Source organism: Spodoptera frugiperda, chromosome 5 (genome assembly GCF_023101765.2).
Source record: "Spodoptera frugiperda isolate SF20-4 chromosome 5, AGI-APGP_CSIRO_Sfru_2.0, whole genome shotgun sequence".
Lineage (NCBI taxonomy): Eukaryota > Metazoa > Arthropoda > Insecta > Lepidoptera > Noctuidae > Spodoptera > Spodoptera frugiperda.
Window position 1 is genome coordinate 7196709 of NC_064216.1, and position 14011 is coordinate 7210719.

The 14011-nt window shown below is 37.7% G+C and overlaps 1 protein-coding gene across 2 annotated transcripts in view; it reads right to left on the reverse strand.

Moving 5' to 3' along the window:
- Positions 1-2410: 2410 nt before the first annotated feature.
- The window catches only part of LOC118271922 (transcription factor hamlet), a 108118-nt gene continuing 96517 nt past the window's right edge, over positions 2411-14011 (reverse strand). For both annotated transcript variants that reach the window (XM_050693950.1, XM_035588185.2), the window contains one exon: positions 2411-5253. In XM_050693950.1, the coding sequence (XP_050549907.1) occupies positions 4448-5233 (786 nt within the window). In that variant the 5' untranslated portion in view covers positions 5234-5253 and the 3' untranslated portion in view covers positions 2411-4447. The remainder of the gene's footprint in view (positions 5254-14011) is intronic.

A 14011-nucleotide genomic window follows, 5' to 3' on the forward strand; every position in this document is an offset into this window, starting at 1 on the left:
ACTTGCTATAGGCCAATAAGAATTCATAAACGTTTTATGACTAAAGTGAAAATTGTCTCGCATTGAGCTAAAGTATATCAAATGGGGCTCCTAGATATTGAGAGTGGACATCGTAAACACTAGTTTATTATGATATCAAGAATAAAACCAAAGAGGGGCTTGGTCCTTTATTTCTAAGGTGCTTGTCATTTGATATTTTAGTAGTGAGTGACCCAATTACCTCAGACATACTCTTTATATTACTGATCATTATTTATTATGATTATGAGATGCAAATTGCATCGCAGTTACCATAACGTCGGTCGTATTCTCTACACCTCTCCAACAACAGTTTTATGAGCTAACGTTTGCCTGTTAAACATGCAAGTGCCTGAAGGCTTCATATTAAATTAAATGTGATTGATCAAAACTTAATAGACAGTACTTAAAGAAAATATGAGGCAGTCAACACATTTCCTAACGCGAACAATAATTGCTTTCTCAATTTGCATCGAGTAGTAAACGAAAATAATTAACAAAAACGGTAACGAAACCAACCGCAAAAGTGGGTAGGTAAAGCTATCGGTAGTTTTTCAATAAGCAATAAATAATGCAACGCAACGGTGGCAGGCGCACGCGCCGCTAACAAGGCGCCCGCGCCGTGCGCCGTGCCATCGTTGTGCAACCTGCCCCACCCTGCGCAGGCGCGCGGACACTGAGCGCAACTCATAAGCGAATAGCGATATGCTAATTGTCTGTTACTAACAAAACCTTCGCCTTGTATTTGATACCAATTTTTGTGAATGGAAAGATCAGTCCATATTTTAATGTTAATCAGATCTATTAAAATAATTATTCATGTATTATGTAGTACTTTTATGTCGTCTAGGGTAGGTTACACATTAATATATTCAAATGAATGAACCTGTCTCGAGGAACATATTTGAATGCTGAAGAAGTAGTGTATGAATGGAAATCTCATTTAGAAGATTAATTTTAAAATATTAACCAGTAATAATTTTCTGATTACGTTCCATTGCTGTTAATATAGTACGCTTCATCATTTTCTAATAGTTTATGAAGAATAGAGATTCCTTACTTAAAATAATTTTTAAACCTTTTGCATGATGACCGAAAATAAAATCCATTCATCATCATCATCATTATCATCAGCCGAGAGACGCCCACTGCTGAACAAAGGCCTAACCCAAAATCCATTCAATTTCGGATAATTACCGACTTCCGTTGTCTCTTGCAACTTGGACCAGCTCCTTAGTGATACCGTTCTTGTCCGACTCCCGTGCCCACAATATGCTATAGCGGCTACTTCGTCCACTTTCTGTATCTATTAGATCACTACGTCACATACCATATATAAAACTTAGCTAAACTTTTGCTATCAGTAGACTGATTAAAAAAACGATGGATTAGACTTATGTCCTCCAAACACGAGGTACCTTTCTAATGCTGCCGTATTTCGATATCGACAGACGAAAACAAGATTCCACATATAGATAACGTCTTATTCATTAAGCTGGTAATTATTTTGGTTCAGGTGATTGTAGGCAACGGTCTTTGTTGGAGGCAATGAAGTAATTCGATCGGAATTTTGGCAACGAACTACACTTTATCTTCTGTGTAAATATACTGAAGTTATTACATAATAAAAACGTTTATGCACATTAACTGGTACGTGTGTACTTGTACGTGGCGTTTAGTAGTTCTGATTAGATCAATTTTAATAGTTGGCCAACATGGCGGTCTAGATGGTGTTGGGCGGTTTCGTTTGTCGCAAATTAATGGCAATAAAGCATAATCATATCGTAAACGGCGTTCGTGAGGCTGCGCCGGCGCAGCTAGCCTCCGGGCGCCCTTCGATTCCAAGATGGCGCTCGAGTTTAATCGTATTTGCTGCTTTTTGCATAGTTTTTATGACAAATGGCTTTTTGTGTACAGTTTTTTGTTTTGTTGGACCCAGAAGCGTTTAGTCTATTGTGATAGGCCGTTTAATTCACTTCTAGAGTTCCTAGTTTGCGCCAATTTTTTTAGCATGACCTTCTATGTCGTGGGAGTTTAGTCAACCAGGAATTTGTGCTGTGATTGTGATATTCATCTCTGAATTACGTCTGTTTAGCTTTTGTTTGTTTTTAATCAGATCAGTAACGATTGTGTTTTTATGGATGCTTTTTTCGTATAGTCACAGGATCAGATTTGTTACTGAAATCCGTGTTATACACCACATTGATGATCTTCTTTTTATATACGTATCATTATGTTTTTTGGCGGGTTACTACTGATTTTTTCATACAGTTTTCACAAATAGACTGGGTGAAAAATCTAGTTCTTTATGAGAATATTAGATTTTATCAAACCTGAACACATATTATGTAAAAGCAGTGGTATATTTGTGAATGAAATAAAAATACAGGAGTAAAATATTTATTGTTATTTATTCATTTTGACAAGGTATTCGGTGACCTTTGAACGACTAATAGGTATCAAAAGTATAAAACAATAAGGTAATAATCTCTATTAATTATACATTCTAGTGATAAGTTAAATAGCATCTCTTATGTGATTCAAACAAGATTTGGTACGAGTACTACGAAAACATTCATACTGTAGGTAACGTTGGCTTGGGAGAACAGAGACCAAAGTTGAAGGAAAATCGACCATAAAATCCTTTACTATTTTTGTAGGTAAGCTTTAGAAAATTAAAATTTCAATAAGGTTGAAATTAACTTTAATTCTACAGTTTTATTTGTTATTGACTTATGATATGCAATCGAGATTCAACCTTAAAATAGTAAGACTTTATGTTCGAGTTTTCCATTTTCCTGATGACTGATAACTGTTCTGCGAAACTTTTTATTGGACAGTAAGGCAAAATATAGGACTTTTATTTCTTAAAAAATAGGCAAGATTTAGGAGGTTTCCTATCGTTTCGCTTTGCATTTTCTGTCATAGGAAGTTTGGTACAAATAATGTCATATACATCAACTGCCGGAATATGTCCACTGCTGGACAAATAAGGTATTGGAAATTAATTAATGGAATAGAATAAAGTGTCATGCATTGACTCATTATCACAGAGTTATTCAATTTAGTATTTTAAGTTTACAACATAAATATTTTGTTGCATATTTTTTTGTGTATAAAATTTTTAATGCATGACATTATGTTTTAGATTTGAACTGAGATGGATGGTCGTTGACAAGATTGTGGTTGGATGTGGGATTTGGTTTTGGGATAAAGGGATATAGTATCTATGTATGTCTATATGTAAATAATATATCAAGTCTACACTCGCAACAATCATAGAGATCTATCTATACTTACAGGAACGTTCAGATTAGTTCTTTGAGAGATTCATTTAACTGATACAAATATTTTCTCATTTATTGCTGTCCAGTAATAAATTAAATCACAGATTTGTAATTACATTAATTTAGTCATAATTTTGGAATACGTACAATGTTTAAAACAATTCTGGAGTAATCTCTAATAAATGTATAATTTCTAATTAAAAAATCTCAATAAAATTGATAATAAAAATATCTAATTTGCGTAATATTTTGAAACTTAACAAGTAAGGCAGGTTTACCACACGGGACTGCAACCCGTGGCAGGCGCCCAAAACGACAATAATTTACGCAACATTCAGTATACATTATATACATATATAATTTCGAAAGTAAGATAATTTTTTAAAACAACTTTTCTAACATTTCGTAAAAAATATTTAATAATATCTTCAATAAGCAACAAGTTATATTTTTATTGGTAACCGGCGTTTCCTCTCAGACTAATAATACTAATTATTTTACATCGAATAAAGCGAAATTTACAAAAAAAAAAATAGTACAAAGAAACTACTTACATCCGTACAGTACATCGATATAGCGTAACCTATTATAGCGAACACTCTCTGAACACTTAACATTAATTTTCTATTTATGTCTTTACGACGAGGAATACATACACACTACATATTTCGTATAACTATCGGTAGAGAAAATTCGGTACGCATCCTAGCTACATACACTACAATAGCTTAATATTTACATTAAGTACACGAGATTCAATATCACTTTATTTATAATACATATCCTAATAGCCGACTTGGTGGCAAGTACATTTACTTTCACTCGTTTGCGCCAATTCAATGTGCTAACGCGGTAACAATAATGGGTATTTACAGAATTGAAGATGCGTGATCATTACGATTGCATTGTTTGCTTAGTGATACAATTACTCGAGGCTTGACGTTCTGAAACATTTTCAATGTTTGCTTTGCATTTCCATATTGCCATTGCTCATTAAACAGATTTGTAACTAAAGTTGGCGCTTATCATTTACTATTTGTTCAATTAATTCACACTCAATAAAGTTTATTAAAATACACAAGAGTCATTTGGATGCATCGACCAGATATTGTAACTGTGAAAGTGGTCAGCTCGTGTCACTATCAGGTGTGGTCGGCGGGGCTCGCGGTGGCGGCGGCGGCGCGTCGACCCGGCGCCACGCGGCCCATGAACGATCTGATCTCCTCGAAGTACGTCTCATCCGGAGACCGCCGGCGACCATCATCCCCGTTCTCCGCCTCGTGCTTCTTGAGATGCCTATCGAGATTGGTTTGTTGACCAAAGCAACGGTCGCAGTGACGACACCGGAACGGTCTTTCTTTGTTATGAATATTCCTCACATGTCGCTGCAAATTCGATGATATCGAAAACGAGCGCTCGCAATATTTACAGCGGTAGGGTTGCTCTCCCGTGTGCGTTCTTAAATGTCGAGTTAGATTAGCGCTGCGAGGAAATGCTTTCCCACAGTAGGAGCACGTATATCTGTCCCTTGCTCTAGGAGCTCCAGGATTTTGAGGCACTGGTGGAGCTCGAGGGGCTCCAGGGGCTAGTAGCGTAGCGGCTGCTGCAGGTAGGAAGGGATAGCGGCCGAATGAAGCCGGTAGAGCTAGCGGCAGTCGTCGACAGAACTGTAGCAGCGCTGGGTGCGCGGGGTGAGCTGGGTGTGTGGGGTGAGTGGGGTGTGGCGGCGGCGAGGGTGTGATCAAGTTGCAGTTCTCGTCTTCGAGACGAGGTGGGCGTTTGTGCGTGACGCGCAGGTCGAGGGGCTCGTCGGCGCGGGGGCTGCTCAGCGGGCTGGGGTGGCGGTCGAGCGGGGATGCCGGTGGGGACGCGAGGCGGCGCGGCGCCGCGTGCTTTTCGCGCATGGCGGCCGCCGCGCACGCGCTCATCGGGCTCGTGCGCCACCGACCTGGAACAATGAAACGAAAAACATGTTAGCCTTCACTCATATGACTTTATGATCTATTATTTGCAATAGAGATACCAAATCAAATTTATTGATAGCAGTATGTACGCTAGAACTAATCATAATAATGATAGACCTGTCCCGGATCTGCCTCGCCGCCACAATAACGTCATGGTGAGGCAATCTGAACACAACAACTGATCACATTTTATTGATCAACTTTGCCCCTATCAGCAATATCCTCCAAGCACCGGTATGCTAAAACTTGTATAAATATTGCGAAATGACGCGCTGCGGTGCGGCGGGGGTGGCCGGCTGATCGATGTCGGCTCCTACGCTCGCCTTCGACTCACGCCCACTTACTTGCGACATCGGTAACTAGAGCACTTGCTACCGAAACCACCAAGTTTTTTGTTAATTATTAATACGCCTTTATAAAGCCAATATATTGCGTTCGAACCAGTTGCTTATGGAAGAGTTGCGAATGCGATCGGCTGGCTAGAATCAGAATTGACATCCACGTAACAAGCTGCTCCACATGTTCAAGAAGTCTTGGGCATGCGCAAGTAAGCGATGAGTGAAATAATTTATGCTTGTTACCGAACCTTGCCCCAGATGTGTCCGTCTAGTTTTTGCCCAATCTTGTGTATTCTCAACAATGGCTCTCACTTCGTGTAAAAGTGAAATCGAAGGCACGAAATGACATGAAAGATACGAGTAAACGTTATTAAAGTGCTTTCCTTTCGCCATTTCATGCTTCTACCCACGTCGTGTTATAACAGATAGTGTTATAACAAAAATATTATCCGCCGATAATCGTGCAATAATAAATTGGACAACTTCATTGAAGATAGATCGGCGCGCGCCATCACCCACGTACGTCACGCGCATTGTTGGCGTGCGCCGGCGTCGATACATTTACATGTTAAACTACATTATGTTGTCATTACTCGGTACCGTGATCTATAATCGTTGTTGTCTCAATGCCGCTTGGTTTTCGGTACTCTTTGTTTTATAAGGCGATGTGCGCTGTAGCCGAACTCCGCAGCCGGTCAACTCCGTTCACAAGTAGACCGCGGTGACACTGATAGAGTGGTCCGATAGAGGCTCGGCTATCTGGCTAACTCGCAGCTTACTATTATAGATCGTGCTGCCCGAAACAATGTTAACTTATCTATGTAAAGACGGAGTACTGTACTGGGTACATTCCGTTGCTGTAGGGTTAAGCTAATGCAATTTTATCGTGCCATTAACATAAAAAGTAAAAGCAAAACATCCTAATAGTGCTGCTACAAATTTGTTCGCTCACGCCTATACCCGACACGGGCTAATTTGCGCCAAAAGGAGCCGACATAAATCCTTTGAACAAGGGTCGGGCACAGACGTCAGGGAGGCCATATATGGCGCGGTCGTGAGCCCTCGGTTCCATACTTATGATTTGTGGCGCAGGCGCAGACGTGCCCCTTTTATGCAAGGATTAGGAGAATAATTATGTTATGCAGACAATCAATATTAATCGATGGGCGAGAGCTGCGGATGTGGAACCATTTGCATTGAAAGAGAAAGGCAATTAACTGAGGTCAGTATCTATACTGTTAAAGATTTTTGTATTGTTTCAAGTGTTAGAAGCTCTTCTCGTACGTTTTAGAGTGAGCTACGAAAGCTTTTATTAAGATTCTAAGACACATAATATAATTAACTTCACATCCTGTTTCAGTTAGATGAGATATATTACTAAATACAGTAATTATCGAGTTTAAAATAATAAAAGTCTAAGTTAGACGCAGGAAACATGAGAGAGCTTTTGCTGAAAGCTGTGTTCGGAAGCCGTAACTTGTGTTGCTGATGTTAGTGGTCCGGCTAAGCACAGTTGCACGTTTCGTAAGTAGCGTTTATAGCAGTTTAGCGCGCGCATCTCCGCTCAGTCACGACCCACTAATTACTGGTAATTAACGATGTTCGGGCGCGGCGTGACGCGCGCGCCGGTGGGCGGGGCCAGCGTCGTTATGTATGTTAATGTAAATAGCGTGGCCAATGAGAAACATCATGCCGCGCCGACGCTGTGATATATTAGCATTTGAATCGCTTATTCGTTCCGTCGACTCGTGCGCACACCGGCTGACCACTTTTGTGACTTTGTGTTATTCCATGCGTTTCGTAGTTCGTCCCACCTCGTTTCTTATGCAAAACAATAATAAATTACCGCGATTCGTTTTACTGTGCTCTGTGTATTTGGAATTCCGAACGTCGACGATAAACTATAGTAGCGATAAATTGCTTTATACAGTCCATGTAATGTAGGTATCATGTTAGAGGCGAGGTGTGAATGGGAATGAGATGTCGACTCTGTACTTGTACCTATCTAGAATTTGGTTTGAATTCCATTTTGAATCGAATCGAAATTATTAAATAACTTTACCTAACTACCTAAACGTTTATATTTACTAAAATATTGTATAATTCGCAATTTAATCTGACTTATTAGCTAAACATATTAATGTTAATATTTTATCGATAAATTATTATAATTTATTGCGCATAATGAGGCGTGATACGAGCCACGCAGTTCGATCAATCACGGCGATTAATTTAGTATGTATGTACAATGTATGTGTACATAGCACTATGTAGTTAGGTACAATAGTGTTTACTGAGTGAGCAGCCAATGGTAGTAGTCTCGCATGGCCGCCTGTCCGTAACACACGATGCTACGTTCATTCGTGACGCCTCGTTAACTTTACCTACAACGAACAATATGAACATAAACATTGACGTATTCTAAAGCACAATTTATGTAACCACTTGACAGGTATATGAACAGCTTATCTCTATTAACATTCAATTTTACTTTTACACGCTTCACTGAAGTGATTTAGAATGCAATGAAAGTTTTAGCACATAATAAATATCCTTTCATTTTCGATCAACTTTGACACGTCAACACACGACAAATACCTTTATTTCAAAACAGCGATTCAGAGAATATTTCAAGAGAATATTGTCAAAAAAAGCGTGAGTCGTTCAACAATGGGTCTAGAGCGGAGATTGCTCCACCGCCATTGCTACCGCGTATCGATAGAATGATTAATAAAAAAGTTGACGGCTTCCATAGGTCGCAACACTGCGTAGTCACGAAGCCGGTCCTTCGCAATGTTGCGATGAAATAAGTAATAAATCGCTGACTATCGTCTTGCAAAAAAGAGGGAAAAATATTCGTGCGACTGCAATAGATGAAGTAAGCAATTTGTTAATAAATATTAGTAAACCTGCACTTGTATGTCTCGCTGCACAAACATGAGCGTAAAGTCAAGATTTTTTAGCTCAACTTGAGCTGCAAGCTAGCTAAATAAAGATAAGGTCTTGTTCATTACTGATACTGTAGATAAAAATATTGTTAATGGGTGCATTGGCAACATATTTACTAAAATTAGTAGTAGAAATCACATAAGTCATGTAGTCAATGGTCGACATTCCGTATGATATTCTCATACGATCGCGGTCGCAGCAGATTCACACGCACCGCCCGCTTTTTTAGACGGCATCGTATCGACAACCACGATCTTTGATTTATTTCACATCACTATTTTAGGAAACGCGTCGCGCCGATCGCCTTATGGCGAGATATGAAATTGCTCTGCGATGTATGTACTTAGAATCAGTAGTAAACGCCCGCTGCTCAGATGGATCGATTATGTCCGCGGACGTATCATGTCGCGTATTATGCGGTCGATCGTTGCAAAACCCAGGCTTCAGTACTAAATCCTCCTGTTAAACGCACATTACTTACACTATATTAGGTCATGCAATTTAAAGCTTCTTCATTGAATATTATCTTTTAGATGACAACTAGTTTGTTGCCTGTGCGAATTTATTTAGCATTAATGTCTCTTAACTAGACGCTGTCTTCGATACGCCATTTATTAAGATCGTGATGGAACGCAGTCGTAAATATTGGTGTCTTTCTTTAGCATATTCAATGATAGCTATAGTTTATTGACAAAGGCCATAACGTGACCTGTGCGTGACATGGTAATGTGTTCGTGGGCACACAGACGCAAGCCTCATGTTACACTATATCGCGTTATTGTAATCGCGAGCCAATAAACTGCGCGAATGGACTCGCAATTCCGAAATTAAGTATTCAACACAGCCACCGATGTTCGAGTTGCCACGCGAAATAATTATCTAATCTATTATCGAATTGCATTTATGGACCAATCACAGCGGAATGTAACGTATTTTAGAGTGGGCATTTAATACACCTAGCGGGCCGATTCTGGCCAATGGCGGATTGATTTACCACGCATGCGCACTTATGACGATAATGTTGTTTATAAAAGTTGCGATTGCATGTGGGAACCGGGGCGGCGGTGCGACGCGCGCCGTGGGAACTGCCGGAAATCGGGACTTTTTTTCTCTGTCAGCCTGCACCTTACCTACATACAACTTATTTAGTGGCGATTAGTTATGTGAGCGGCGTCCGCAATTAAATATATTGACGCCGTTTCTGCGAAGTATCAGTAGATAACGATGACGGACCTTTTTCGTGGCATCCTGACGACTGCACCATTAAGGTGCGCTCCAAATTTCAATATCATTTTTAGTTAATTTAATGAGAGTTTTATCAGAGTAATTATTGAGGAATTGAGTCATATATTTTGCGTCGACATGAGATCCTCGGTGACCATTTTTTACTGGTTAATTACTAGAATTATTTAACTTAATGTCAGTCTTACAAGTTGTATAAAGTGTCTCGCAGTCTTGTATATTTGCATGCGTCACTCAAACGCTGTTCGGCCCAACTAATAACTGAGTGTTGCGAAATATTTTGGTCTGAAACTATTTGAGACATATCCGCAGTGTGGTAAAAAAGATTAACATCTACGAAATTAATTTTGGTGAATCATTCTCGTTCGCAATACTCGTACCAACGCGATAATTATTTGTAAATGTAAAAGGAGAAGTTGTCCGGATTTTTTGCTTCAGTTTTGTTTGATATTGATTTTATTTACACTGAACATAAACTTTAATATCACAGGTTGAGTTCGTAGGAAATCCATTTTTTTTTGCAAGTTACGCTATGAGTCTCATTTCTATTAATATTGCGGTAAGTCTAATTATCATTATACACTAGTTCTGATTTTGAACTCTATGCTCTTATAGAAGTTATTCGAAAGTGCAATAACCCAAAAATATTTCATGACCAAACATCACCAGAATCACATTTACTATATACACGGCTTTACTTAAGCAAATCTTCAAAATGTATTTATAATCAAGATGACACTGAAACCAGTACTATTACATTATATGGTTGGAACTATGTAGTCTGATGTAATTGGTATGCATCGGTAGCCGAAGCCGAGTAATTAAACACGTCTCGATAAATATATGCGCACGCGCCGAATTGCAACATTTAGTTTAACGCCAAGAAAACTAGTTGCATTACACAATGATCTTCGAAGCCAGTGATTGAATTAGACGAATAAGATGTATTTATTTGAATACAGTTATGGTGTGGAAAATGTTGGAATGGCATATTTTCAAATATCGATATAAGTTGTTAGATTGTCACATCACTAGAGGTTGCTAGCGACGATTAGTCTTGTAGGTCATATCCTGATTTTAGGTTATTTTGTAACAAATTCATCTCTTAAAGTAGTTTTATCTCTGGCTTACCTCCCCTCAAAACTCGTTCAGAATAAATTGTCCAAAATTCACCATTTATATAGAAACAAGCAAAGGTTGCAACACTCAAACGAACCTAGAATAATGTATTAACATTACGTATTCAGCGTATAATCTCAACGAAATTCTATAGAGGGACGCGCACCGATAACAGAACTGCTGTCTTATAATTTATCGGTCGCCATTAGATCGTACTTTGTATCCAGCCTGCATTTCATTTGCATTCGAATTTGCGGTGACATGGCCAGTATTAAAATGATGTATCGAGGTTTGATTACATTCTGCCGTACCATAGAGAAGCGCACCTCTAGCACATAAACTGTTACGCATAGACAACTCCTAACTCTTCTTTGACACTAATGACAGATATTTACGTTTATGACAAGGGTAAACTGATTATTTTGTGTCATTTAGCTATGCTAATGTCGTATTAAAGTTTAGGAATGGAAATTCAATATTAAATGCGAGGATAAAAACATAAAGTATTATAGTACTTATTGTAAGCTGGTCTGCAATTAAGACAGGTTTCAAATCAATATAGAATTTAAATTCTTATTATTTTAATGTTCAATTGAATGTAATTGAATTCGGTAGCAAATATGTATATTTTACTCTTTATTGGTACTAATCAACGATTTTTATGGCCATTAAATTCAATTTGTGTAAATAAATCTGGAATAGAATTCATTGAATATTCATTTAATTGCTTCATTATTATTTTAAAAGTGCACTAACGAAGCTAAATGTGATCGACTCGAACTAAATCATAATGATTAATAACTTAATTTGTGCTATATTTTGATTGAACGACTATTAATGTGTTGAACATGAAAAATTACACGACGATTATTAAAAAAAATAATAAGAATAAGACTTCGTTAGGATAAAATACCTAAAATTTGTTAAAGAATTTACTGAGTTTCTTATATAAAGAGCTTAAAATTATGTGTAATGTCATTTAAAATTAGTGGCAAAATACATAAAATTTTCAAAAACTACTCCAAAATACACTCAACTTGGTAAACATGCGCTCTATTGCCATAGCCAATGTTCTATTTAATCGAAAGCCGACCGATTCTAATTTACTAACGACAAGTCGTACGAAAACCGATACCCAAGCTACAACGCATACCGATGCCATAATATCGTTGACTGGTGAAATCCTTTGCGGGATTTATACAAACCGATATCGACTAGAAATATCAATTTCCCTGTTTATGTCACATCAGTTACCTACATATAGGCGAGCATTAGTCCGTTAGTAAAAAAGTTGAGTAATTTTTTAGTAGCAGATTCGTTAATCGTTTTTTTATGATCATGGCAGAATAAGCCAGACGTGTAGAATATAGAGAATGTGAGTTTGTTTTGGAACAAAAATTTTAAATGAACAGATTCATTACGAATGTCAAAGAATTAAATATTATGCGAATTGTCCCCAGTATTCAATTCCTACGTAACCTAATACACCAAAACCCATCAAATTTGAAAATCCAATAAAACTGAAATAGTTTAACGTTGTTCGACAAAATGTCGTTCAGTTTAGTCGATTCGTGTAAACGTCGTTTCGCCAACGCATTCCTAGTTCGTAGGTGGTCACGCCTTTATCACAGTTACAATACCACTAGAGGGGCCCATTGCACTTTATTAGACTTCCCCTTAGTAAATATCAGAGCCGAGACTGGCTGATATTTCTATACCGAGTAACATTGGAACAAGAGATTTGTTGTAACTAAAATATTACGGGTAAATTGTTTTGTTTGAGAAGATGCAAACTGCTACGCGCCATTTTTAATCTGTATAGTTTATGGTCGCAAACTAATTTTTTTTTTTAATTAATTGTGACCAACCTGTATGGACATATGTAAATACTTCACTGGCTGGTTGAAAAGATATTCTAAATTTGAAATTTGACAGATTTTTTTTTTATCTTTATTCGTTTTTTTTTGTGCTGAAATTTTGTTTTACTTATACTAGTACCTAGTCGATTTATGCATTAAAGTTACTCTAATTCAATATTAAATTTATGCAACAGTTTTATAATTTGATGTGTCGGTAACATAACGATTATGTGATTAAGTAACATGATCATTATTTTAATTTACATGTAGCCAGTTACCATGTTTACATTACATTTGATGTTCTATAATTATATCTGTGAAATCGTCTATGTGTAAATTTTATTGGTTATACTACGAACTCATTTGTGAGACTTCAACATAATCGTTTGTTTTTATTCTTGTTTCATTATTAACTGTAATTCTTTGAACCTTTAATCGTAATGCAATGCCTTTGCGTAAAGATTATGGTAAACCCTCTTATTTAGAGGAAACCTTGGTATACATCAGGAAGTTTCCTGGTGTATATGAATGAATTGAATTGTCACGAAAATGTCACGAAATGAATTAATATCAATTATTGTATAGGATTAGACACGTCATCAACATTATCATCCACTACTGAGTATAGGCCTTTCCATTATTAAGCCATACTCCTCAGTCTTGTACATCGTTCTAGGTATCGTAGGTCTACAGTTCTAGGTACTATACCTATATAATAGAAAAAATAAATAAAACCAAAATCACTGTTACAGTTAAGTTCATCGCAACTTTGTCAAGCAATTTGTATGTGTACACAGATTATTATGAACAGTTATTTGTGTGTGTGTGTGTGTGTGTAGTATGTACGCAATAAACTCCCGAGTGATTTTATAAGTGAAGCAAGAAAATTAACGCCTACTATAATTACACGGCCGATCGGTGAAAGTGAAACACTGATGTCGCTTCTGATCAGGGCTAGCACAAGGAGTTATTAATAGATACAAAAAGATCTCAATATATTATGTAGAAAAATGTAGATACTGAATGAGTTTTGTTGGTTATTGATGATGGCAAAGTAAGGTTGATACGATTTTTAAAGCTTAATGGTTGAATTTATCGTGAATGCTACCTCAAATATCCCTCACACCACCAGATGGGGCCTAGTAGGTCTGATGCCCGACCTGTAGCTGTGGATTACCTAGTGAGTTACTGGGGCCCAATAATTTGAGTAGGAACGGGGTGGTTCATAGTAAGTA